The 26,748-nt window shown below is 35.6% G+C and overlaps 3 protein-coding genes across 3 annotated transcripts; 2 read left to right on the plus strand and 1 right to left on the minus strand.

The window, feature by feature from the left end:
- Positions 1–4: 4 nt before the first annotated feature.
- LOC113112658 (proto-oncogene c-Rel-like) lies at positions 5–10,254 on the plus strand. Its single transcript, XM_026278415.1, has 10 exons — positions 5–125; positions 834–869; positions 1,637–1,776; positions 1,876–2,024; positions 2,546–2,637; positions 6,155–6,295; positions 7,722–7,826; positions 8,078–8,293; positions 8,521–8,664; positions 8,775–10,254. The coding sequence occupies exons 1-10, from the start codon at positions 119–121 to the stop codon at positions 9,548–9,550; spliced, it is 1,806 nt and encodes a 601-aa protein (XP_026134200.1). The 5' UTR covers positions 5–118; the 3' UTR covers positions 9,551–10,254.
- A 7,936-nt stretch (positions 10,255–18,190) lies between these two features.
- LOC113112660 (PDZ and LIM domain protein 1-like) lies at positions 18,191–23,915 on the plus strand. The gene is made up of 7 exons (XM_026278416.1): positions 18,191–18,395; positions 19,582–19,733; positions 20,019–20,106; positions 20,937–21,121; positions 22,568–22,713; positions 22,947–23,064; positions 23,290–23,915. Exons 1-7 carry the CDS (start codon positions 18,303–18,305, stop codon positions 23,474–23,476), a joined length of 969 nt encoding a protein of 322 aa, XP_026134201.1. The 5' UTR covers positions 18,191–18,302; the 3' UTR covers positions 23,477–23,915.
- A 512-nt stretch (positions 23,916–24,427) lies between these two features.
- Positions 24,428–25,589, minus strand: LOC113113172 (neurogenic differentiation factor 2-like). Its single transcript, XM_026279345.1, has 2 exons — positions 25,492–25,589; positions 24,428–25,407 (listed from the first exon to the last, which is right to left on the minus strand). Exon 2 carries the CDS (start codon positions 25,404–25,406, stop codon positions 24,741–24,743), a length of 666 nt encoding a protein of 221 aa, XP_026135130.1. The 5' UTR covers position 25,407; positions 25,492–25,589; the 3' UTR covers positions 24,428–24,740.
- Positions 25,590–26,748: the final 1,159 nt, after the last annotated feature.

The raw sequence follows: 26,748 nt of genomic DNA on the forward strand, positions 1-26,748 counted from the left end.
AGTGGGGAATTCCCAGTCAGTAGGCCTAGTCTTCTGTGTCGAAGTGTTACTTCACTGTATATCTGTTCAGCACTTTAGAGCTCAGACGTAAAACCTAAGACAAGGGTGCTCGCATAACATGGATGGTGAGTATCAGTATTTATTAAATTAATCAAATGTATTTTTCTTTTCCCTTTCTCTATCTTTGATGTCTATAATTAAATTATGTGTACAATTCAAAGCTGTGTTAAAGATATTCCACTCACAACAGCATCGTTGTTTTGAGTCGTTTAGATTGTAATTTAAAGATACTTAATCTGCCAACTTATAATATTTATTATGTATAATCCATCTAAAAAACAATGACTTTTTATGTTATTTTCTGTATTCTTGGGTTTGTAAATGTAATTTACTATGTAACGTTAATCTTACAATATATCATGTTCTAACGTTACATGTTCAAATCTGATTCCGTTTAAGAAAAAAAACAATACAGGCTCTTCATAGTTTTATGTATTACAGGAAATAAAAAGCAGAGTTGTGGAAATCACTTGTGAAACAAAAGCAATATGATTCGCATTACCTGAAAACAAAGTTCTAAAGTTAAGACTTCGAAACTGAAGATAAATCGAAACAAATCTAAATTAAAAACAAATCAAAGGAGTTGTCAGTAACGTTACATGAATACATGAGGGACCAAGCAGGAAATCAAAATGAGGAACTTTTTTAAAGCGGTTTCAACTCTCTTATTCTCATCTGCACGTCTGTGCATTCTTGTACAATATAAAAAGAATTACAATATATTTATCTGATTTTATTAATCTGTGTTCTTCTATCCATGCTTTCCTGTACAGTGCATTCCCTCTCAATGCACAGGGACCCCAATCTAAGTAAGTACATCTTCATCTGAGCCAAAGTTAAAAAGCATTCTGTCGTTACTGACGTCAGTAACATGTTTAGGGTGGATCATAAACTTTGCCTAATTACTCACTAAGTATGTTTAAACGTCACCCAGTTGCCCTTGAAATTTTTTTTTTCTTCTGATTTTCTTACCTTACTTCCTCTTTTATTTGATAAAAATACAACTTCCTGTAAGTGACAAATCTCTTGAGCAGGCAGTAGTGTGACATCTTCACCCTTCACTATATCATACATTAGCTCTATTTCATGCATTACAACCATAGATTTAATAGCTTCCCCAGCTTATTTTATGACTTTTCACAGTGTAAGAATGCATAGGCAAATAGATCCCACATGTTCTTGTCGATGTCAGAAGCAAGTGTGTTCAAAACGACCAAATATATCGCATGGCAAATGCAGCTGTTTGTGCAGGTGTTTAAAGGAGCTATGATATACTTAGTTTAATGGCACCTGGACGAGCTGCTAAAGGTCTGTGCTGACAGGTGCAGAGAAAGGGAAATTATTTACCAGCAGGCTGGGTTGTTTGTGGTCAGGTTATGGTCAGGTTCTGTGAAAAACACAAGATGTTGTTTCTGCAGGTGTTTCAAGCCCATTGTCTTATTCCTTTGCGTCTTCAGTGTTGTCATTTTAATAAATAATAGGACTTGTTTAAGTTTTGAAATGCTTTTGAATATTTGAATATTTAAATGAATGAAATTCACTTCTCTGACTGACATCATTTTGCCGTTCTGTGCAGTGGGAGATCCATGTGCTCAAATCTTCGAGCAGCCAAAACAGAGAGGCATGCGCTTCAGGTATAAATGTGAGGGTCGTTCAGCAGGCAGCATACCTGGAGAAAGAAGCTCAGACAATAACAGAACCTACCCAAGCATTCAGGTATCTTACACCACTAGAAAAATAACTGACTGTATAATTTGACTTTAAGGAGAATGTTACTTACTAAGTGATTCTATAAACGGCATCTCTCCCTATTAGATTCTAAATGTTACCAGGAAAGGAAAAGTCCGTGTTACCCTGGTGACGAAAAGCGAGCCATATAAACCACATCCTCATGATCTGGTGGGAAAGGACTGCAAGGATGGTTATTATGAGGCAGAGTTTGGACCTGAACGAAGAGTCATCGCGTAAGTGGATGCTTTTAATGTGAAAATGTCGAAATCATTTTAATGTCACATGAATACAGAAGTTTAAAACCCTTTGATTGTTGATATATTATCTGCATATTTTGCTCTAATCTCATTTGGTTCTGTTACCATTTTTCTTCTAATGAAATGAAACATCTCTGCGTCCCACATCAAAGCCATTCCAATGTGCTTTCCATATTACTCCAGCCCACACACTACCACATTTCTCTTCCTGTCCATTCTTCTTTTTATTAAATTTCTTTTTTTTTTTTTAAGAAGCATGTTGTGTCAGAGTAGGGAGCCGTGCGGGGATTCCCCGGATATGCAAAATGAGAGCTTTAGAGCTCCAGTCTGCCCTCAATTTTAAACAATATGGCAATATGATTAGTTCTAACCTCACTGTTCCTGTTAGCTTTATTCATTGGGATCAGTTTTCAAGATGGACAATACATAGAACTTAACCAATCTGGCCGCTCAAAATCAATCTGCACGGTTTAACACTGTTTCTTTGTTTTCCTCAGTTTTCAGAATCTGGGTATCCAGTGTGTGCGGAGACGAGAAGTGAGAGATGCCATAATGCAGAGGATTGCACGAAGAATCAACCCCTTTAATGGTGAGAACCAACCACACTTTTATTTCCTCCAGGCCTAAATAGAATCTGCGTACACAGAAAAGTCCACAAATTGAATCCAAATTGGGGCCAAATGATTAAAAAAAAAAAAAAAAATCCACATTTGCCCCAACTAATTTTTTCTTATTTAAATGTATTCATTTAGTAGATGCTACTATCCAAAGTGTCTTACAAATTAGTTATACATCACAGAATTATCAGATTTGCAAATTCCATCTGGGCCTTTTAATCACCTCTCTTACCTCTTATCACTGACCCAGTTTCTTTCACTTTTACTCTCATAATCTGACAATGCATTTAGAGTAGAAAAAAACACTTCTCTTTATTTAGTATTGAACAACTGTCTGCGGTATTGAGAGCCATATGATCAGGGGGAATTTATTCAGAGAGGGAGGAATATATAAAGGAACTATACTTTTTGTGTAATTAATAACTGTCGCTTATTCTGCTTAGAATTTGCAAACAGACAAATACTTCAGGAATTCCATACAAACTATTGTGTGGGTGGAAATTACAACATCAACATTTGTAAAGCAGCTTATCTGGGTGGTTTTCCAGGTCCAAGTTTCAGATTGTCTTTTACCACCACCAGCAATGTTTTTCTGATAAATAATTCTGATTAGTCTGACTAGTTGACCTACAGAGTAGGAGATTTTGGAAATGAGACTTTAATATCGAGGATATTCTTTATAGTTTTCTATATGAAGGGCTTCAACAAGAATCATCGTGAACATAGGGACTGTTAGACTGTGAACTTAACTTTGTTTAGTTCCTCATCCTTGTCCTGCTGCTCTCTGTGGTGAAGGGCTGTTTTAGGGACTGCTCTCGTTTCTGCTGTGATGACCAAATAAAGATCTCTCTGTTTGGCTGCATAACACTCACAATCCCTTGAAATTAGGTAGATTAGTCATGGTGGCAGTCATTGTGAGATTAGTTTTGATATTACTTTTGAAGTTTGGTCATGTGTCAAAGGGTTGACCTGCCAGAGATGACTTCATTTTTCACTGACGTTATCCCACAATGATTGCATTCATGATGCATGCATATATAGTGTATATTATAATTCATTTTATTTATTGACTAGGTAATCAAATGTTTTTTTGTTTAGTTTTTTTGCGAGGAGGTATTCATTTTGTGGTTAGGGCTGTTGGAGACATGAAAGTATAGCTAAGGATTAAATGTCATACCACTAATTGTGATGAATGAGGTTATTGTTTTATGTTCTGCTTGATACTCCTACAATAAAAAAAAAGTTAATTTAAAAGAGGTTTCACTCCGTCGCTGCTAGTAAATTTTGCAAACAGAGAAACAGCAAGTAGCACACTGAATTAAACATGACATTTTCTTGAAAGTAGAAAGTTTTTTCTTTTTATTTATGTGATAGACTTTTTATCACATAAATATAATTATACATAAATCAAATATTTTCTAATTTGGGTCCACCTTCCATTTATAATTCACCATTTATATCTAGCCAATATAATATAATATTAGAATATTTTGCAAATAATACATTTGTTTTAGTGATTCATTTAGAGTAGGCTAAATAATGAAATGTAAATGTAATTTTGTCATTTTCATGCATCAGGGTGGTCCAAACTGTAACATCCAAAAATATGCATAAATATTAACATTAAGTGAATCCAGAGCACTGCATGTTCGCATTAAAACCTGAGGGTTTGAGGGTACAAATTAAGGCAAAATTTGCATTTCATGACATTCTTTCATTTGATTGCAATTCCCTTATTTGGTTGGTAATATATGCACGATAACTCACAATTGTTCGAAATCACAACTAGTTTAATAGGTAGGCATAAGTGCCATGTTGCAAAAAAGTATGTAGCTGTAAAAACGTGTGGTGTCAGTAGGGTTGCCCATAGTTGGATTTGCCGTTATGGGTGCTGAGTGGGTGTTAGGTTTCACAGATGGTGGGTTCAGGTGACGAGAGATGAGTGTCAGGCTTGGGAATGGTGGTATGCCCACAGAATGGAGAATCTTCACTTGCCTGCCCCCATTTCTCTCTACAACTCGAACCCTCAGCTTCATCTTCCACCAGCCCACGCTAACCTAATTCATCACCCACCTGCAACTCCTGTCCACTCATTCGTCTTGCTCTCTGACTTCACTAAATGCAGAACTAGAGGCGCACATATACGCAAATAAACATGACCACACCGTGGCTCGCAGTTGCCTTTTCTCACACTCCGCCTCTCGCTGTCTTCCCCACCCACTCATCTCCTCCCACCTTATCTCTGTTCCTCTGTTCCTTCTTGTTTGTTTTACATGTGTCTGATTTGCTTCTCGCTGCTCAGCTTCTGTCTCCATCTTTCTTGCACATTTCTGGGGTTGTGGTCTGGACAGAGGTGTCCCTTCACGTCAGGAGGCCGCCCCCTTCACTGCGGAGCCGTCAGTGATACGCTGTCACTCGAGCTCTCTTTCTAACCCACTGCGATATTTCCACCTGCTGTGACCTCAGAGTGCTCAAAGCACATCACGGCTGTGGGCGGGATAGCCGTGGGGTGAGAAGAGACAGACTCTTGAGAGTTAGAGTGGGCGGAGATAATGCACAGTGAGAAATGTCTGCACGAGCCCCCGTGTGGGTGGGAGTGTGCTTGTAGGCTGATGTGTCAGTGGCATTTCTGGTGATGCTGCTGGGTAGAATCTGGAAGAGCACTACATGCTGCTTTTCTGACTTGGACAACGATTATGCTTTATATTAATGCCGCCTTCAAATGCACCTTATTCGGGCGTTCATTATTACGACATGTCATGCGTACAAGTCCAAAATATAACATAGAAGCAGTCAAAAAAAAAAGAATTATATTGTAAAAAAAATAAACGCAAATAACTACATCTGAATTCAAATTATTCCTTTATATCACTTATTTATACATGGTATCACAACCAAATTTGAAGTCAACCATACCCAAGTCGAAAAATTACTGTAAAATTACGATAAGCAGTAAAATTTATATTATCTATAATTTAGAATTTTAAATATTTATATGTACACATAAACGTACATATTTTGCATAAATTATAAACATTACAATAATTTACTGTAAAAAGTACTAAATTAACGTAAAGTACATTTATTTAAATTATCAAACAAAAGGCAATGCAAAACAGCACAATCCTTAGACAGGTGAAAGAAATTAATTTTTAAAATAATATATTATTAGTTTTTTGCATTACAGTATATATTTATTTTTAATTTTCAGAACTGCATGCTTTTTTTATCATGAGAGAATTCTCATGTTAAAAACCTATCACAAGTTGTGTCACAAATGTGTTTTAAACGAACTGACCTGGTTTTCATTCTCGTGCCAGTTTCATTTTCTTCTTGCTCTTCTGCTTTCCTCTTCATTCACCTCATTCACATGACACTCTAAAAATGTCCTGCTCTGTTTTGACACACAAATTACATTTAGGATTAATGTGTTGATATGTTTTTTTATTGTGTACACTGCAACATTGAGCACATGTTTTGTGTCCACAGTTCTCCGGGAACAGCTGTTACAGACTGAGGAGTATGATCTGAATGTGGTGCGTCTTTGCTTCCAAGTTTTCCTGCAAGATGAGACCGGGATGTACAACACCACGCTGCCTCCCATCGTCTCCAACCCCATCTATGACAACAGTGAGTTGACACACATAAGAAGCAGCACCCAGCATTAAATGTGAAGTGTGTCATTACTGCATGGCAACAAATGGAACTGAAAACTGTTTGTTTGGCAACATTACAACACTAACTCAGCCAGTGACTTTTAATTTAGCTTATTTAGCTCTTTGGTGAGTGGCAGAACTGGGTTGTGCCGCTAGCTGTAAAGAATTACACTTCAACTGGGATGGTAGGGCTAATCGTGAAATAGAATACAATATTTATTATTCATATATATGTTTTATTATGGTGCCTTTTTAGTTTTGCCTTTAGTTTGTTGATTTAAATAAAATAAAAATGATTACACTATTTATTTATTGTAATATCATGATTTTTAAAAGTATAAAAGTACGTGATATTGAGAATTTTTGAAATTTCACTCCACTACTTAACAACCAAGCTAAATGTAACATTTATTAGTAGCTAAAACATTTTTGTGGAATTTTATATAATCTTCAATTATAGAACTTGTTAAATGATATGTTTTACGTCATGTTCTATAATTTATAATCAATGCAAATTAGCAAAAATAAGTCTGTAGTTGTTGAAATTTAGGATTATTTAATGGTCAAAATTAGCGGTTTAATAATCATTATTGGTTTTCCGTATCTGCTATATTTGATATTACATATTAGATTGTGAAGAACGTGGTATAGTGATACCCTTCAGAGCATAACTTTCCTGCAGCCCCTTTGACTAATGTATTGTGTGGCATTAAACATGATTCAAGTCACTGCTAACACAGAGCAAGAAGCTGTGTATGCATCGCTTAGGTGACAGTTCTGTAAGTGACCACATCCCACACTACAGGAAATGAGCATGGTCCATTTCAACACTTCCTCACGTGATGGTTGTGTACTGCATGATGCAGAACAGCAATTCTTGCAGAGTGTTTTGTGTGGTTGTGTGATGCTAAATAAGTTAGCAGATAAAAAGGATGGGGGTGGGGGTTAGGCCATGACTTGGTTAAACCCTTTCGTCTGCGTGTAGAGGCTGATTCTCAAGTCTTTCATGCTGTTCTCATGACAATGCAGTAAAATTCTGTAGTAAAACAAAACATGTAAATACTCAAAACAAGCATACATAGGTACATTTGACCTGAAATCTTTGATATAGTCTTAGCCAGTGTTAATATGGTAGACTGTTCTTTGCCATCACAGAAATCAGTTTTATACAACCAAGAAAAGAGGAAGTAATAAACCACCCCGCCCTTACTCTCTATATCATGACAGGTTGGGCTGCTTTTTAGTCTCGGGACATAATGTTTGCAAGTGTAGCTGTGCCTGCAGATACTCTGATAAAGTGAAAGAATGTGAAAATTGGATTCCTACTGCTCATAGCAGTGCATGTCTGTGTTTCAAGTCTGTTAGGATTTTCTAATCTCAATGGCCTGTGCTTGTTTCAGGGGCCCCGAATACAGCCGAACTGCGAATCTGCCGGGTGAACAAGAACAGTGGCAGTGTAAAGGGAGGTGATGAGATTTTCCTCCTCTGCGATAAAGTGCAGAAAGGTATGGGAACAGTTTAATTATTTAAAAAAAATTACCGATTATCGATTTCAGCCATTTTGCTAACTGAAAGAAAATGAAAAGCTGAAATAGAGATCTGAAATTCATGTAGGTATTTATCAAGTTATTATATGTTCTTTTCTTTTATTCATCATTCATTCATTTTATTTTATGGGAAATTATCTATCCATCTTCCATTGCTAGTTTTTTTATGCCATTCTTTTATTTAATACCATCACATCACCTTACTCTAGATGACATTGAGGTGAGGTTCTTCACTCAGACCTGGGAGGCCAAAGGCTCCTTCTCTCAGGCAGACGTACACCGGCAAGTGGCCATAGTGTTCAAGACACCCGCCTACTATGACACCGCCATCACAGCCCCTGTCACAGTGCGCATGCAGCTGCGCCGGCCCACGGACCAGGAGGTCAGTGAGCCCATGGAGTTCCGCTATCTCCCCGATGACAAAGGTAAGAGATCATCCCGTCGTTTTATGAAATACACATCATGGATTTGATTTGATTTTGGCCCATGCCTTCACTATTCATTGTGTTACAAATGTGTCAATGACAAATAAGAGTACCCACAATAAAATATTAAAAAAAGAATTTAATTGATAGTCAGTTTTGCGAGCATGAGCATCATGCATTATTTTATTTATATATTAATTTTTTTTTTATGTTTTATTTTTTTGCAGATCCATATCGCTGTCAAGAGAAGAAACGTAAAATTGAAAGCCAGATGAAATCCTTCTCTAGCTTCTCCCAAGGATCCATGAGCTTCATGAACAGACAAAAAGCAGTGCCTTCACCAAGCATGATAAATCAGAGAATCAAACTCGGTAAGATGCACGGCACCTTTAATGTCACCCAAACTAAATACCAATATATTATATATATTTTTTTTTATGTAAACAGTATTCCTATATAACCCAGCGTATTCTTCTTACAGAGCAACAAAATTATTATAGTCCATCCAGTCATGGGGTGATGCGCCAAAATCTAACAGGCTATTATAACAAAACCCCTCCATCCTGCTCCATGATGCCACCCCTAACAGAACCCCTACCGTCAGGGACACTCAGTCAAGCATGGACCACTCCAATCGCCAGCACCGCCAGAGCCAGTAATGGAGTGGGCCTACAGCAGGTGAACCCAAGTTCCAGTATGCCCACCACAGGGGAAAGTGGAAACAGCCTTCCTGTGCTGACCGCTATGGATCTAGAGATTCTTCAACCTGATGGCCAAAATAGCAGCCAGCCTCGACAGGACCAACTGAACCAGCAGGTCCAGCAAACGCAACAGCCACCTCAAAGACAAGGCGTAGAAGTAGCTCATAATTGGTATAACTATGGCCACCAACAGCCTCAAAGCACACAGAATGGGGCAACAGGCACCGGTGGGTCAATGGGAACTGGCAACATGTATGCAGTTAACATAGATGATGATTTGTTTCACCTGATGGGTAATCATCAGCCAGGCCAACCACTAAAGCAGGAAACTCAAGGGCCGAGCAATATGGCTGTGTTGGGGCCCAGCTCGGACTGTGGGCAGTCCTTCACCGCGCTCCTGAACTCCACCACCACCAATGGAAGTACCGCAGAGACCATGAGACAAATGGAAGCTGGTGGGCCCAATCAGAGGGTCCCGCAGATTCCGTACCCTGCCAGCAGCATGGGGCAGGAGAGCCATCTCGATTCTTTTGTCTGGTCATTCTTCCCCGAATAGAGTGGAATTCCAGAAGTGTTCAAGATGTTCATGATTTTCTTCTTTAAATATAGGCTATGATTCATGTTCACTTAATGTATTTCCTGAAAATCAGGAGGGTTTGTTGTCTTGGAAATACTGTAGGATGCTGCAACCAATTAGGTAAAGCATTGAGATTTTATGAAACGTTTATGTACATAACAGTCTGATAGTCATATTGGAGTAGTTTGGGGCTGTTTGTCCACAAATGCTCAATTATGGCAGGGTAATTGTGTTCCTTAACATGGGAACTAGCAGGGAATTGTCCCTGGGTAATGGCTATGTCATTTTACACATGCTTCTTATCCAAGGTTCTCAAACATACTGTTCATAAAAGGGTTTTTATCGGTAACTCAAGCGATATTAGGGCTTTCGAAAACTACGACCAATGTCTCATTCTATTGTTACTTTATTCAGCATACACATACGAATTGTGGAGTTTGCTTAGACATTGCATTTTTGAGTGAGTTTTTGTATTTTGATCAAATTAAAGTTTATACTACTGAACATGGATTTTATCGTTTCATGTATGTAATGTTTGCTACATTCTGAGCTGGGTTGTTGCTACATTACTGATATGTGAAGATGGCAAATGTTTGTTTTCATTCATACTGGTTATTTGAACGCATTGTCTGTTTCTGTTTCACATTCCAAAGTTCAGGTAAATAAAAGTTGAAGCTCTCTAATATGGTGTATGTCTTTTCAAATAACCTTCATTTATAAGAATGAAGAGAAGCCTTTGGATGCACATATGTCTGGCTTTCATATTTCAAAACCTGCTGTCATATACTAACAAGAATTATGAAAACCCATGAAGCAGTCATTGTGTCATTCAAGCAGTTTCAAAACTCAACAGGGCTATATATAATCCATAGAAACCCATTGTTATGCTGCCGAGTTACTCAATTGATTTAGCAATTTGGGAATTCTTTTACTTCCTTATTAGGTTTTTTGATTAACTTTTTTCCACAATTTGGAAATATACACTTTTACTTTTTGTTTCAGTTTTTATGTAATTTCAATACTGGAGTTACACAATTATGATGATTTTTATATGTTGCATATGCATGAGATATTGCGTGCAACATCAGTTTAACAAACTGCATTAATAATCAATCAGAAATGTGCTAAATCATAAATTACCAACACGCTTCTGAGGTGATAGAAGTTGTAAGACTAAAAATATAAACTATACCATTCAAATGTTTGGTGTTGATAAATTAGTTTACAGTAAAAACTGTAAAATTGTGATATATTGTGAATATTATAAAAATGTACATATATTTACATACTAGTTACATATATTTTTACATTTTGGTGGCGAAGCTTGATTTCAGCAGCCATTACTCCAAATTTCACTGTCACAGGATCCTTCAGAAATAGATCAAACTGATTCGTAACAATTATTATTTATTATAATTGTCAATGTTGATATGTTAATATTTTTGTGGAAAGCAGAATTATTTTTTCTAAATTTTATGATAAATAGAAAGTTGAAAGTTGAAGTCATTTTTTTGCAGCATTGCAAATGTCTTTACTGTCCCCTGATCATTTAAATGCTGAAAAAAAAAAAAAAAACTTCCTTATCCAAATCTTCTGAACAGTAGTGTAAGTCAATTTTAGATAATAATGTAAAATGAATCAGCAGGTTCTCTTGGATTTTGTATGTTCAATCATAAACAATGTTTTCTTCTGTTTTACTGTTATTTCTCTCCTGATTCCAACAACTGTTTTACTGGAGAAAGCAATATTATGGTTACGGGACACATATTTTGTTTGTGTATTACGTAGATTACACAAACTGCATCCATTCACTGTAGTGGACCTCCAAATCTGCTCTGATGAAAAACAAACTTGGATGGTCTGAGGGTGAGTTTTTAGCATTTCTTTTTTTTTTTTTTTTTTTTTACTTTTTCTTGGGTGAACTATTCCTTTAAGCATCATAGAAAATGCTTTTAAATCTCGTACGAAAAACAGGAACAATCATAGGCCTTCAAGCCAATGGTGTGAGTCATTCATTTTTAGGTAAACATTTAAAGTCAGTACATGGATATTTTTTTATATTCTGATGAAGCTCACAACTTTCCTTGAAATTGTGTGGTTTGTAAGAGCTAAGAATTATAGCTGCTTTCCCCAGAGACGTCAATACCTGTGAATACAGGACACACTACAGACTCTTCTTATGGTCTTATCTGGAAGATATTCTGTTTAAAATCGTGGCTTCCTGTCTGCCTGTAGCAAACCACAATGCAGCTTCTAAACAGAAACAACAATACATACGAAGGGACAGCGCAAGCATTTCTGTGGGATTTTAGCAAGATTTGTTTCCTTAAAACAAGGTTTCTGTTATGCATGTTAATGAGAGCAAAGGGAACAGATCAATGACTCAATAGAGTTCTTTTGAGCATATCAGATCATAAGCCCTGATGTTGTCATAATTACCATGATGAGGTAATAATCACATAGATCTTGGGGGAAAATACTTTAGCAGATGTCAGTTAATGAATTAAATGACGTTTGTTTATTTGTTTTACCTTCCTGGAACTAATGAAAAAGATGAAAATAAAAAAGGTCAACAACAGTTTAAATTATATCAGTCAAAAATAGAGATGAAAAATTGTGACCACAATGACACAGTGGCTGTTTAATCCCAATATACTCATACTTTTTTCCAGTATATGCTTTGTCATATCTATTAGTGCTTCTGTGTTGAACAAGAGTTCGATTGCTGACCTGGCTCCCATTCAAAGCACATTGACCTTCACCCAATATCATTATTTTGTTACAAGCATTCGACACTGAGCTGAAAAGGGATTCCGAAGTATTTTGTGTGTCTACATTACAATGATACATGTTCGGTCGGAGCATTTCTGCCCTGGAACAAAGCCAGGGCAAAATAAAACAGAACCAAACTTCTCAGTTCCAGTCAAGCTCCTCCCCCTGTCCTCCGTCACGAGCATACACACACACACACACACACACACACACGCACGCACGCGCGCGCGTGCGTTCTTACAGGATGGGAAATGGATGACACGCCTCAAAGAACTGCCTTTTCTTGTGCTGCTCTCACAAGAATAAGTTCACATTGAAAAATCACATTACAGTCTAATAATGGACTGTGTTTATGAATGGTGAAACTTCAGTGCCAAGACCCCCCAAAAAACAAAACAAAACTAAAAAAAATTATAAAAAGGTAGACTCTTATGTAGTAAAATCTGAAAATGAAGTTGTAAATAAAAAAGATTATTGGAGTATATTTAACAAGAAAATAATATTTTGGTGTGTTTACTTGAATGTTTAATTCAGAGTTCCTGGTTTTTCATAACTGATACCAATGCAGCATACATTACTACACAATATATGGTGAAAACCTGTATTGGACATCTAATTTTTAATTTAAAAGAGTTTTTGGATGTAAAAAAGAACATATAATTTATAGTGAAAATGGGAATTCCTTTTTTTTAAATGTTTTTTCATTGAAATAACAGTTTCTTCTTAGTTTTTTTCTTGCCAGTTATGTTACATCTAAGGCTGTTAAATTGATGTTTATTTGCGTTATGTTAGTGTCGTGTGTTACCATGATGTTGTTTAGTATTTGTCTGAATGATACAATGCACCTTCTCTATATAGGGCCTATTAATATTTTCTTTCTCATTCTGTGGAAAAGCTGCTTATGATGAGCTTTGGTTCATCTTGTGACCTCATCATCACAACCTGCTTTTGGTGGTTAGCAGTGAGTTACAAAAGTACCAATCTGATTTCAGTACTTTAATAGGTTGGTATATTAGCATTAATAAGACCTTACGGCCTCATATGAGGACATTATATTTTTATGAATTTTATGAATATGAGACTGTACATGCCAAATTATTGGATGTTTCACCGTGACCACTCCCTCTCCTTGGTCATCAAAAATGTCAGAAATTAATTGTAAATGTCAATATGATCATATTTTGTAATTATCATTTAAATCGGTCTAATTTTTTAATTGTGTCATAAATCAGCATCTCAGGAAAATGTTATGGGGTTTCAAATCAAAATATGACTTTCTGTTATGAAACAGGATGTTGATTTCATACATTTCCTCATATGAGGACACGGAACTAAAAACATTTATATTACGTGTTTTTGGAGACATGACAAATGAATAAGGAAAGAAAATATTTAAATATTCTGTGAAATATTATGTATTATTAAGAAAATCTTGTCAATTATTACTCCCATTATTACATTTGTTTTTTTCATTATATGTTGCCCCAAAAACACATTAATATGCAAATTATACTTTATTATTAGTTTATATATATACATTGTATATAATGAGAAAACCCGTTTATGGTCACTTTACTCACATTTTGCAGAAAGAAAAAATGGTATATTGAATAATTCTGTTATACAATCTTCATACAAAGTTTGGTAAAAAAAAAATTATCTTGAAAACTAAAAATTTATTGGTGATTTTAAAAAAAGCAATTGTTTTTGCCTATGCATGTTATATTACAAAATATTAAATAATACAATAATAAAACTTTTTTATTAAATTTCTTTGTTATTTTTTGTCAGATTTACTAGTGAAAATTGCTTTTGCATATTTATTTTTCAGGAACATTAATGTTTCAATCTGAAAATCCTGCTTAATATGGAAAATCGTTTAAGTAGCAGACAAAACACGCCACTTTCACACTATTCTGATCTGAAGGTCTAAAGCAAAGGTCATGATGCTCATTCAGAATCTCTTAAGCAAGCAAATGTACCTTTTACAACCTTTTAAACAATTTTGTTTGGAGAAAGAGAGGCATGTGTAAGTGTCCTGGAGGTTTGTCTAATTACATACTGCCTGTGTGTTTCACTGAAATACTTATCTCATGTGCAATGAATCTCAGATTTCAGCATAGTTGGAAAATCCCTATAACCCTACACATAAAAACAGTCTGTGCTTGCAAATTATCTGCCTCAGATCTGAGCTGAAATTGATACACACTGAACTTATCACCATTCCATTTACTCAGTGCCACACCTCCAAAAACTATCACTCTCATGCACACTCATATAAACCTGAATACAGTATATAAAACAAGCTAAAACACATGTAGACAGACTTCTAGTATAGATGCCTAGGTTATACCACATGTAGCACAACCAGGAAATTCTGTGCTGTGTGCTTTTGAAAGTGAAATAGTTTGGCACACACTTTTGACCACAGCAACATACACTGCATTTCAAGTTTAGACTTAGACTTGTACAACTTTAAACATAATTGAAGGAATTTAATTAATTTAATAAGATAAAATAATGATTTATTAAAAGGTATTTTGTGTCAAATACATCCAGAGTTACACAACAATCAACAAAAAGACATTTGAAAGTTTACACACGAGTTAATTGCATAACAACAACAACAACAACCTTAATATATTAATTTGATGAAACATTCTAAAAATTCATGAAATTAATATGACATTGTGAATTTAATCTAACGTAATTTTTATTACATTTTAATTTCAACATTTATTTATTTATTTATTCACAATATTTATTTAATTGTGCATTTGTAAAACATTTTCCTAAACTATTTTAATTAGTTTAATAATATAAAGGATGTATTAAAAAGGTGCAAAATATATCCTATTACAATATAGTTTAATAAAATAAATGTCAAAAGTTTTTTTTTCTGTTAGTAAGTTTACAGCTGAATAAATGGTTATAAATCTATCTATCACATTGAGCCTTATTTATTTATTTACTTATTTTTTGTACAGATGTTCCAATATGCCAATGCTATCTCACCATCTAGTTGTATCTGACCACTGAGCACCTGCTTGTACTGTTGGTCAAACCAACTGCGTCAGTCTGTGGGTGGGGGAGCGGTACGGAGGGAGAAGGTGTTAACAGCTCAAAATGTCACCATTGGCCCCGTATTCAACATAAACCACTACCCCTCTATCTCACTTTCCCACATGCTCTGACGTCTTCCAAAAACATATATACTCTTGAGATCTACCTGTCATTATTGAACCGATTCCCACACAATGACATCACAAAACACCTTCTCATGACACATTTGAGGGCTACCAGGGGCAGAGGGCCCTCAGGACTAACCACAAGATTTAAACACAACACAGAGTCGATACTTTCACCAACTTGTACTGATAGTTTCAGGCCACATGCTTTACTTCTGCTTTTCAACAGAGCTCACCATCAAAGGGGGAACAACATTTATAACTTGCCTTTAAAAAGAACAGCTTAGGGAACTTCTCTATCCTTATCTTGCTATCACCTCCAAACACTAAAACATTAGCCTTACTAAACACTTTGTATTTGCTTGGTGTAATGTAGGTACACTCTCTTGAAGACTACACAATTTAATGAAGTCCAGTGATGTTTTGATCTCGCGCTCAAACGCTTTGATTATTGAGGTCGCACGCAAATAAATATATATGTATATATGTATATATATATATATATATATATATATATATATATATATATATATATATATATATATATATATATATATATATATATATATTATTATTATTATTATTATTATTTTAGAACGAGCTGTGTGTTTGTGGTTCACAGTGCTGTCATCACGGAAAAAAAGTGGAAACGAAAACAACAGTGACACATTTCAAAACTGTCCGCATGTTCGAGCGCAGACGGCTGAGGGTGACCCCTGTTGGTCGCGGGTTTACAGCACATCTGATTTATGCTCTTCAGGTCCGAGCTCGCAGCTACATTACACACCGCTGGTGCCGCCAACAGGCTCTTTCAGTGAACAGGCTGTAAATGTAGCAGCCTTCAACTTTTAATGGAAAGACACTTAAAAAAATGTTGTTAGAGATTAAGGAAAATATTTAATCTGGTTCTCTGTAATTTTTTCAAAGATGGCAAATTTCTACTTATTACGTAATACATTTTACTACTTTCAACAACAAATTTCAGTATTTTCATTTTTATTTAAATAAGTTAAAATAACTATTTATTGCCATTTTACTTCATTTGGTTCTCTGTTGTTTAATATAAAAAGGCCAAATGTCTACTAATAGACTTTAATCTTAATTAAAGTAATTATTTTCATTTTAATTAGACAGAATAATGATTTAATATAAAGTATTAGGATATTAACATCCAACCGTGAAATAAAAAAATAAAAAAAAATCTTTATGGTGGTGGGAGAGAGAGATTTCTATCTTTTTTTATTTATAGAATTTTTCATGATTGTTGTTTGTTTATTTATTTTTATGCTTTTCCATTACTTTTCCATTGTAGATATTTTATTTCATTTATTTTCATTGTAGTTTTTCTTATTTTGCACTAATATTTCATTTTAATTATTTGTTATTTATTTATTGTATTTTACATGATTTAACATTTCAAAATTTCTAATTGCATGCAAATACATACACTATACACTATATGTGGCAGTAAAAGTACATGGGTTTGTCATGCATGAACAGGTATTTCACAGACCGTGATAATGCAATGATGCATTTCCATTAAAATTAATTAATTTGCATCCCAGCAAAACAGTGATTTATTATATATATATATATATATATATATATATATATATATATATATATATATATATATATATATATATATATATATATTGCTAATTTAATAGTTTACTTTATATAGTACTACAATTTTCTTTTAATTGCATAGTTTCTTATTGCATAAAATAATAAGCCTGTGATGATGCATTTCTGCAATAAACCAATTAGTAAATTAGCTTTATTTGTATGTTACCCTATAGTATTAAATTACAAAAAGTAGTTTCTGGGGGCTTGAATGAATATTTGACATCTCTCTCTCTCCTCAAACTACCATATTATTTTCTCTCTCCCTTTTGGAAAGTCATGGGAAGGCAAAAGTGGATTTTTATTATTATTATTTTTTTAGATTATATTGTTTTCCATTCTGCATATTCCAGTTTAGCATAGATACTTGAAACTGTTACTGACAGACTAGGACCGCTTGATAATTACAGGCAGATTTTATAAAGAAGGGGTAAACTCTGCAGGAAGGGTGTCACCAAGTTAAAAGAAGTTAAGATCGTTTAGTTCAGTGTTCCAACTGACATCGTAACTGCATCCGGCCTGGTTACTAAACCAGAACCCTTATCTGTACTAACCATTAACATTTTAGGAAACATTTTTGAATGGAATGACATTAACATCCCCTTACTAAGGCAGTTTATCTGAAACAGTATAAAACTTTGGAAAATGTCAACAAACATAGCCACTTCAGTGGAAGTGGTACTGTTGTTAAGTTTATAAAACTCTAGTGTAAATTAAATATTGACATTGTGCTTCCGCGTTGCCTGTTTTGTCTGCACTTGTTCCACTCTTTGGGAATGTTGAGAATGTGATCCAGTCCCGCTGAATATTCATGCTCTAAGCGAATAGCCCCCCATGCCAAAAATCTACTCGATTTGGGAGTGGCACATACCAAATCTCAGGATTTGACTCTTCCATACATGGTCAACTCCAATATAAGATGACGTAATGGTCCACCCCTAAATAAACATAGGAAACACGCTCTTATCAGCACAGATACTTGACATTATTATTCGCTCACTTCTGAGGAAGCTCCGCCCAGGTATCGTCTCTTCAAAGGGAACGCCCTGTCCCGCTACAATTACAGTACTCGAAACTGCGGAGTTCAGAGCACAGATTACAGTGCACTAGACGCCACCCGTTTAGGCTACGTGTTGGAAATAATAATGCCTTTACGGGTTGTTTTACAAGGTCCTGGACCGTGGGGCTTCCGTCTGGTCGGGGGAAAAGATTTCGAACAACCTCTGACAATCTCGAGGGTAAGACATTAATTTTGGATTTGTTAATAATTAATCACAGAGGAAAAATGGATTTCACAGACATCACTAGGCCAACATATTATACTCCAGGATCTGGATAAACTTTCTCAAAGACGTGTCACGCCTGCATGCAGCAGCAGCATCCAACAGGAACGCACGTGAACGCGACCGGATCGTCCTAAACGTCAGTGTTGTAATGTCTCGAACACTTGGATTAAATGTTTCGCGAAACAAAAGGAACCAATTAGCTAATAACTAGCTCATCTTGACACAAAATAGAACTAGTTCTGTGCTTCATTCCATATGGTTTAGCAGAAAAGTGTTCAGTCGCCTAACCTGTATTGATTTGAAAACATTACAAGTATTCATGGCATGAATGCATGTTATGATTGTAATATGACACACAAACGGTACCTTCTACCGCAACAAGCTGCCTGTCATCTCTTAAAGGGGCACTGAATACATTTTTTAACTAGAAGTTGTATGTATAAAGAAAAAAAATGTTCACTTGCATTAGTATAAGACTCCCAACATCAGATTTCTAGAATAAGCTTTTTTATTTTACTAGAGTGGGTCTCTTTCATGGGTGCCACCATGTTGATACCAAAAATAGTTCGCTTTAAATAGCACTTCTTTTCAGATCTCATTTTAGAAATGAAGGCCATTCCACACCAAAAACGATGACTGCAATGATAAATCTATTAGCATCCACAATGCACAATAACAGTCTGTTTACTGTAAGCGTGCCCTAGCGTTATGTCATCTATCTGTATTCTCACAGAATTAGAACAAATATCAAAACTTCATTGTTTGATTTATCATTATAGTTATCATCCTTGATGTGAACGACCCTTTAGTCGGGATTGGATCTAAGAGTATCCAGAAAATAAACAAGCAGTTTAGTTCAGGAATAAACAAACATCATGCATTCTAGTTGATATTCATCCTGATATAAGCCAGCAAAGTGTAAATAAAAATCTGCTTAGTGCATGTTTAACCACGTTATTCTCAGAAACAAGGTGCTCACCCTGACATAGAGGAGGTCAGGATGTAACAAGTGAAAGCTACACCAAAAATAAGTTATTATAAAAATCTTGCTGTATTTCTTTTAAGTTTATATTTGGGTATGAAAAACTATACAATTTAATTCTAAAGCCTTTTAGATGACCAGTTTTGACTTTTTCAGGTGACTCCAGGAAGCAAAGCGGCTCAAGCAGACCTTTGTATAGGGGACATGATCCTGTCCATAGATGGAGAATCAACAGAGGGCATGACTCACCTGGAAGCACAAAATAAAATCAAAGCTTGCATAGAGGAAATGGTGCTTTCCATTGACAGGTGGGGCATTACAGTGCAAAGGGGAACATGCAGTTGTTAACCTGAATGTAGCATTAGCTATAAGTATGTAGAAAAGCACGATATAATGAAACTTCTTACAAAACAAACAGAAAAGTTGTCTTTTATTAAATTCTTACAGACATTCTAGATATAATATTCTGTGACACGGTGGAAGATAATGGCATACACTGTAAAATGGTGCTGGGTCTAATTTTCATCTTTCTCACTTTTTGTACCTTAATCATTTACTGATTCACTGCTTGAAAGTTAAAAATTTTTTTGCAGATCAGAGTCAAAAATGTGGTCCCCGCTGGTAACTGAAGAAGGAAAGACCAATCCATACAAGATGAATCTGGCAAATAAAGAAGCACAGGTGCGTTTTAGCTCTGCTTAGCTGGGAGCTGAGGGAATTTTAAATGGACCCTTGATCATTTTCAATGAGTTTTAAAGACCTTTGTAGTGCATGAGACTGTCATACATAACGGAACCATAGCTGCTAAACAAATAAAGGCACGACGCCATAGGCTACCAAAGTGAAGTCATTGTTTATATCCTAAAAAGCCCTATCCATGGAGACAGGGAGTTCATCAGCCAAAACCATGACGCAAGATCCACATCCTGCAGGGTATGTTGGAAATTTAGGGTCAGAATGTGAGTGATCATAGGAAGTGTGTGGAGTTTGACTGCATAGTTTGGGAGTTACAAATGTTTCCTAATTTTAAGCAGAGGGAGAAACATAGTAAGAAACAACTGTTAAATATGTTGTTGACAGACGAAAGTCATTAAAACCTTAGTGTGGAAAAACTTTTCTCTGTCTTTTTTTTCTCCTGTTGTAAAATGGTCTTTGTTCACATCGACTTGGTTATAATATCTACAGTTATAAAAAAAAAAGTAATGATTGATTCTCAGTCCTTTTCTTCTGGTCTGAAAGTTATATATTACTGCCATTGTTATGAAATCATTTTATTTGAATGAAATTCTGTCATCTTTAGTCAGTGTCAGTGGAGTCCAAAACAACATTTGAGTCCACTGATTTTTCATTATATGGACAAAAAGAAGAAAATAAGTCAAACAGGATTGGAACTAGTAAATGACCAAAGCCGTTTTGGGTGAAATAATCTTTTAAAGTAACAGTTTTGTTTGACATGTTTTTGAGATTTAGACTGATAGTAGCTGCTCTGTTTTTTGTTTTGTTTTTTGTAGGAGATGAAACATATAGGCTCTGCTCATAACAGAAGTGCCATTCCTTTCAATTCTGGCAGTCCGAGGTTGGTCACCAACATGTACAATAACCCTGCTGGCCTGTATTCCTCTGAAAACATTAAGAGTTTTAACAGTGCAGTGGATGGCGTCCAGACTTCTGCTGCATCCAGTGAAGCCAGTAGGAAGTAAGCATAATACACACCTCACTGACATACTGTCACAAAGCTATGTGGTACAACAAACATGCAGAAAAACAAAAAGAAATCAGGAAATTATATTATAGAGAGTCCTCGATGATAACCTACCGACATTTGTTATGTGAGATCAAAAGACATGGCAAGGCAAGCTACCTCCACAAAAACCTAATGTTTTTATCTTATAACACAATCCTATATTTTTATTTTATTTTAAAAAGGGCTTCTTACCTTGACAAAATATATTATTATTCAAAACATTGGGGTCTGTAAAAGTGTACCATTTTTTTACACTTATGTTCACTTATACAACATAAACCTGATCAAAATGTGTGGTCCAAAAAATAACAGCAGTACGGTACTGATTTACAAAAATAAAAGTAAACAGAAAAGGTATTAAATAACTGGGATAAACATCTATGACATATGGAAAGAATACAGAAAAATAACTAGTAAATATATAAATAAAATATCAAACCGTATATATGACCAATATGGAGCAAAAATATATCCAAGTGATCCAGTATAGGATTAAAAATTCCCTGAAATAGATCTGACTTTTCATTGTTCATAATAAATCGTAATCTTTCTATCTGTATAATATTCATCAGCTCTTTAAGCCACGAATCAATCTCTTTGCAAGAACCATAGATAAGAAGATGGACTGGTGTTCATGCCTGTTAAAGGAATGCTCAACAAAAACGTATAATATAGCGATTATTGGGTCTGGATCGAGTGTCCCTCTTATGTACTTTTGAAAGAAAGTCAAAGATATCAGTCCAGTACCTGTGGAGTTTGCTGTATGTCCATAATAAGTTAATCAGTGTGCGTTCGGCAGCTTTTCATTTATAACATTCAGGCAACACCTCTGGAAAAATCTTATGTAATTTAGTTTTGCACATGTATAGCCTATGAGAAGTTTACATTTAATTAAGTTGTGTCTAGCATTTATCGAACATTCATGTATATTCTGCAAACATTCCTTCCAATACTCCAGTAATCGTGATATGTTGTTTTCAAAGTTCTTTGAGTAGTACAAAGTTCAAAACAACAGCCTTTATATGAAATGGAAATCTTTTCTAAATACATGCATTATGAATATCTTGACATTTAAATTTCAACGTTTCTTGTGTGTAGTTGTATAGTAAATTTATGGGACATGTTCCAGCATGAATACAAAGCTTCTATGAATTAACAAGTGTTTACAACCAGATTTTGTACAGATGTTTTTTTTTCTACTTATTATGAACACTTGTATACTGTATCATTACGTGCTACACTTATTCCAGTTTTGTGCTGTATAAGTATATTTATTTGAATTTATGTCCGTCGGGCTGAAACTAGCCATTTAGGATTTAGTTAAATAATATAATACTTTTGAGAGAATATTGTTTGTCTTGTGGCTGTCATCATTGTGACCTTTTGCATGTTTTATAGCCCAGATCCCTGTAGACCTGGCCAGCCAATACCTGCATTAGCTGCAGACTCTGAAGTGTACAAAATGCTGCAGGAGAATCAAGAATCCAATGAGCCTCCTCGCCAGTCTGCCTCTTTTAAAGTTCTGCAGGAGATCCTGGAAACTGGTATAATCTCATACATCTTTCCTTTTATACCATATTACATTGTGTATGAATTACACACGGGTCACCCGCCAGGCCTTAGCTTCTGTTGATAAAATAATCTATCTCTGATTTAATAATCATCAGTATCTAAAGCCATGCCTGTAACTACAGCTGTGAAACACATTCTGCTTCAGATCTTTGGGCCTATAAAAGACAGCCTTAGTATTACATGGATCTCTGTTTCTCTGTGTCAGGTGATACAGATAAACCCTCAGGCTTCAGAAGTGTCAAAGCCCCCACCCCAAAAATTGGAGCCTCGGTTGGGAATCCTGAAAAGCTCTCTCTTTGTGACAAATGTGGTTCAGGGATTGTGTAAGTTTCACTTTTTTTTTTTTTTTTTTTAATGAAATCCATTTCAGAACAGTTGCATGTCCTTTGCTGTATCATGCCAGTGTTGCCATCTAGTGGAACATTTGGGAACTCAATTTCTTTATGACCTTTATAATTCGCTCTCTGTTAATTATTTGGTTATAATTGTTGGCTTTTTTGCAAACATGTTTTCCTAAACAACTGTTTTCTCTTTATTTGGTTATAAAGAGGATTGATGGTCAAAGTTCGAGATAAGTTTCGCCATCCAGAATGCTACGTCTGCACAGACTGCGGGATCAATCTTAAGCAAAAAGGACACTTTTTTGTCGAGGACAAGATTTACTGCGAGAAACACGCACGTGAACACGTCACTCCTCCGGAGGGTTATGATGTTGTCACTGTTTTTCCAAAGTAGAATGTTTCCCACATTCTACTTTAAAACTGCACATTCCCTTATCTGGGGAATTAATTTGGAAATCTGCAACTCTTTATTTGGATAGTCTTTCAGTGAGGCTGCTTTGTTGCCAGAATGAATGTTTGTAACAGCTCTTACATACTCAGACAGATGTGCATGGATATAAATAGACTTTGGCAACAGTAATCAGGAAATTGTGATTAGACGTCACCTGAATATGTGAATATAGTCTATCCAGATTAAGTGCTATTGTTATCATACATTCCAGTGTTTTTGTTATTCCAGACATTTATCTCATTGTATAAAAGACTCATGCTAGGGTATCTTAAGACCACTTAAGGCATTTGCATATAAAAAAAAATCATAAACTAATCATTGAAATTATGTAATCATGGTTTTATTCCCCACGCACACCAGTATATAAAATCTATTCCATGTATGTACATTGTCTTTTGGATTCTCCATGTTTTTATATAAAAATAACATGTTAAGTCTTGCTAGAAACAAAATTTTGTATATCCATTGTGAAATTTCTCTATGGTTTATTTCTTTGAAAATTATGCTTTTCAAGAGCATTATAAAGACAACTGAATAAATGACTAAATACTCAAGTGTTGTAATGTAAGCATCAACCCACTCACACTTCAGTCAGAGTACAATATAGCTTTTTTGTGCAGCTGTAAGAAATCTCAAAGAAGCTGTCCTACTCAATTATTGCAAGAATATAAAGAAATAGAATAGAGAAATATATTAAGACCTAAATGATACTAGGTCAAATCTATATCTACTAGTGATGTTGAATTTTAATTTTTTTTTTAAATGTAAATGTGACATTGAACAATAACCCCCATGTACCCTATTTTGATCAACTACCTGTTGCTCTGGGAAGCGCAGAAAGCGTCGTATGAAGGACAACAGTTAAAGCTTCTTTGACGAAACACTAAAGCAGATTCAATATTTATTTATGATTTGTATCAAAAGGTTTACATTTAAATTAAAAAGAAGGAAACAACACATATTTACAACTTTATGACTATAACAGTCAAACACATCTTTTAGTGTTAAGAGCTGGCAATCTAAAGAAAAGCGCTATTTTGCGTTTAAACTTCCCTTGCGTATAAAAATGACTGGAATATATAATAAATAATGTGAATAATTTAAGGGATTAAATCATGACGTTTTTCATAAGGCGTAAATGGAAAATAAAATTTCTACACTTATGTCATTCTCGTGGTCTTTACAGCAAGGGACAAGATTAGCTTTGCTACTCGCAGATCAGATTAAATGTCAGATTGTCCCGAAAATCGCAGTTCAATCCCTCTAGTAACATGTCAGCGTAGTAGCCTTCAGTTTCTTGCCAATTTGAGGATGAGTTTGTGGAGTGCCATTTGGAAGCGCGTGCGCTACACGCGCTAAAACGCGTATCCAAGCAAATATTTTGCACAGTGAGGTTCTCCTGATCCCGATCGTGATTTGAACTTTGTCGAACTTGGTCTGCAAGTCTCAGTGTTTCCGACAATGCCCAAATGTAGTTGTGGGCGAATCTCAAAGTCTCAATTTTAGTCAGTTTCGCGTCATCGGGAAAAGTTGGAAGCACGCTTCTGAGAGTATCCAGGGCGGAGTTCAGCTTATGCATGCGATGCCTTTCTCTGTCATTTGCCTTCACTCTGCGATTCCCACGTTGTCTGCTAGCTGATTTAACCGGCATCCTTTTCTTCATTCTTTTACTTCTTGTGTTCTCTTCGTTGACGGTAGATGAGCGTTCCTTCGTTGCCGAGTTTGTGCTGTCCAGCTCAAATTCTCTGTTGCATTTGATTTGCTGGCTTTTGGTGATGTCTGTGGATCCAGCCTTGGGATCTAATGCTGAACTCCAGTTAGATTTAAATGCCCCATTCCTTCCTACCGACGCGCACGTGGATCCTGGAGTCATTCTGTACATGAAACACACTGGTCAGCTTCAGTCTAAGGTCTTGGATAACAACCTATGAGAAACCTATCATAATTCAGATGCTTACCTCTTGGCTTGCAGACTGACTCAGTGAAACCGAGGTTCAGTGAGGGTGTTGGTCTACAGCACTGCGCGTCCTGTCCACCAGTGAGCAGCATGCAGTCTCTTTTCATTCCCCTAATATATAAATCAAAGGAACAAAAGAGAGTGATGCGCCCATTCGTCATTTATGTCCCTTTATCCTATCTGCGCTCTAGGATAAACAAATAGAGTCAAGTGGCCAATCAGAGACTGTCCTTTCCGAAATTTACCTTCAGGTTTAAGAAATCAACTAAGAGGGGGTTTAAAACAGGGTAGAATATGTCATGTGAACTTTTCTATAGTTGTCTGTTGTTGTTGTTGTTGTTTATAGTAGCACTTATACATTTGTCTACAACAATTTCATCACGAGCTCGTTGCAGCTTATTGCAAATATAGTGGCTTATAAACCTTTATTTTGCAATGAATTCTATAAGTCCTCATTGTCGAAATATAATAGTGGTACAGTATATGCATGAGGTTTTATCAAACATCAACTTCTGGATGATAAAAAAAAAGTTCACGGATCTGGAGCAGGAATAGTCTTATGATTTGCATTAACATCATGTAGGTAGTATTATGAACATACATGGCTTATTGCATTTTTTTATTGGCACTTAACATATAAATTTCAACAATAAATTTTAATTATTCGAAACGGGAAAGAATTACTTATAAACAGTGCTAATTTAGTGTCATTGCCTTTTTGCGCCTTGTGGCGATATTCCTGTGCGTAAATTGTGCTGTAGTGCAAAAACCCTGGGGAAATAATATTAAATTGAAGAAAATGTGGAATAACTTGTGATTGTGTGCAGCAGCACTTCTATAGTACAATGAAAACACAGAATATTATGCACAAAAGCATTTGCATAGGAAACTAAATGCGTGCGCACTGGTGTCTCCAAACGGAGTCTGTTATTAAGAACATCAAGTGCGCGTTGTAAATGTGGTCGCAGTTGCAAACAAAAGACTTCCAACGTGGTCGGATAGTACGAGTTTACACTTGGCCCCAAGCCCCCAAGCCTTGATAAATCTTCATTTATTGGAGAGCCCAAGAGCACTGTTATGGGCGCAAAATATTTACCGTGGTGCCCAAGTGTCCACAAAGGCACTCATCGCCAGTCTAACTAAATATGTATTTTGTAGGACATCTGATAACCATATGCTTTCAATAAAATGGACAAATAAAGCAAGGAGATAGGGAATGATGTCGTGCTGTTATAAAGACCTCGAAATAATCCAAAGT

The sequence above is a fragment of the Carassius auratus genome, chromosome 13 (assembly GCF_003368295.1).
Source record: "Carassius auratus strain Wakin chromosome 13, ASM336829v1, whole genome shotgun sequence".
Classification (NCBI taxonomy): domain Eukaryota; kingdom Metazoa; phylum Chordata; class Actinopteri; order Cypriniformes; family Cyprinidae; genus Carassius; species Carassius auratus.

Coding starts and splice junctions, on each gene's coding strand:
- LOC113112658 (XM_026278415.1), top strand. Junction 870..1,636: donor GCACAGGGACCCCAATCTAA/GTAAGTACATCT, acceptor CGTTCTGTGCAG/TGGGAGATCCATGTGCTCAA. Junction 8,665..8,774: donor AAATCAGAGAATCAAACTCG/GTAAGATGCACG, acceptor TTCTTCTTACAG/AGCAACAAAATTATTATAGT.
- LOC113112660 (XM_026278416.1), top strand. CDS start 18,303: ATGCCTTTACGGGTTGTTTTACAAGGTCCTGGACCGTGGGGCTTCCGT. Junction 20,107..20,936: donor TGGCAAATAAAGAAGCACAG/GTGCGTTTTAGC, acceptor TGTTTTTTGTAG/GAGATGAAACATATAGGCTC. Junction 23,065..23,289: donor AAATGTGGTTCAGGGATTGT/GTAAGTTTCACT, acceptor TTGGTTATAAAG/AGGATTGATGGTCAAAGTTC.
- LOC113113172 (XM_026279345.1), bottom strand. CDS start 25,406: ATGACTCCAGGATCCACGTGCGCGTCGGTAGGAAGGAATGGGGCATTT.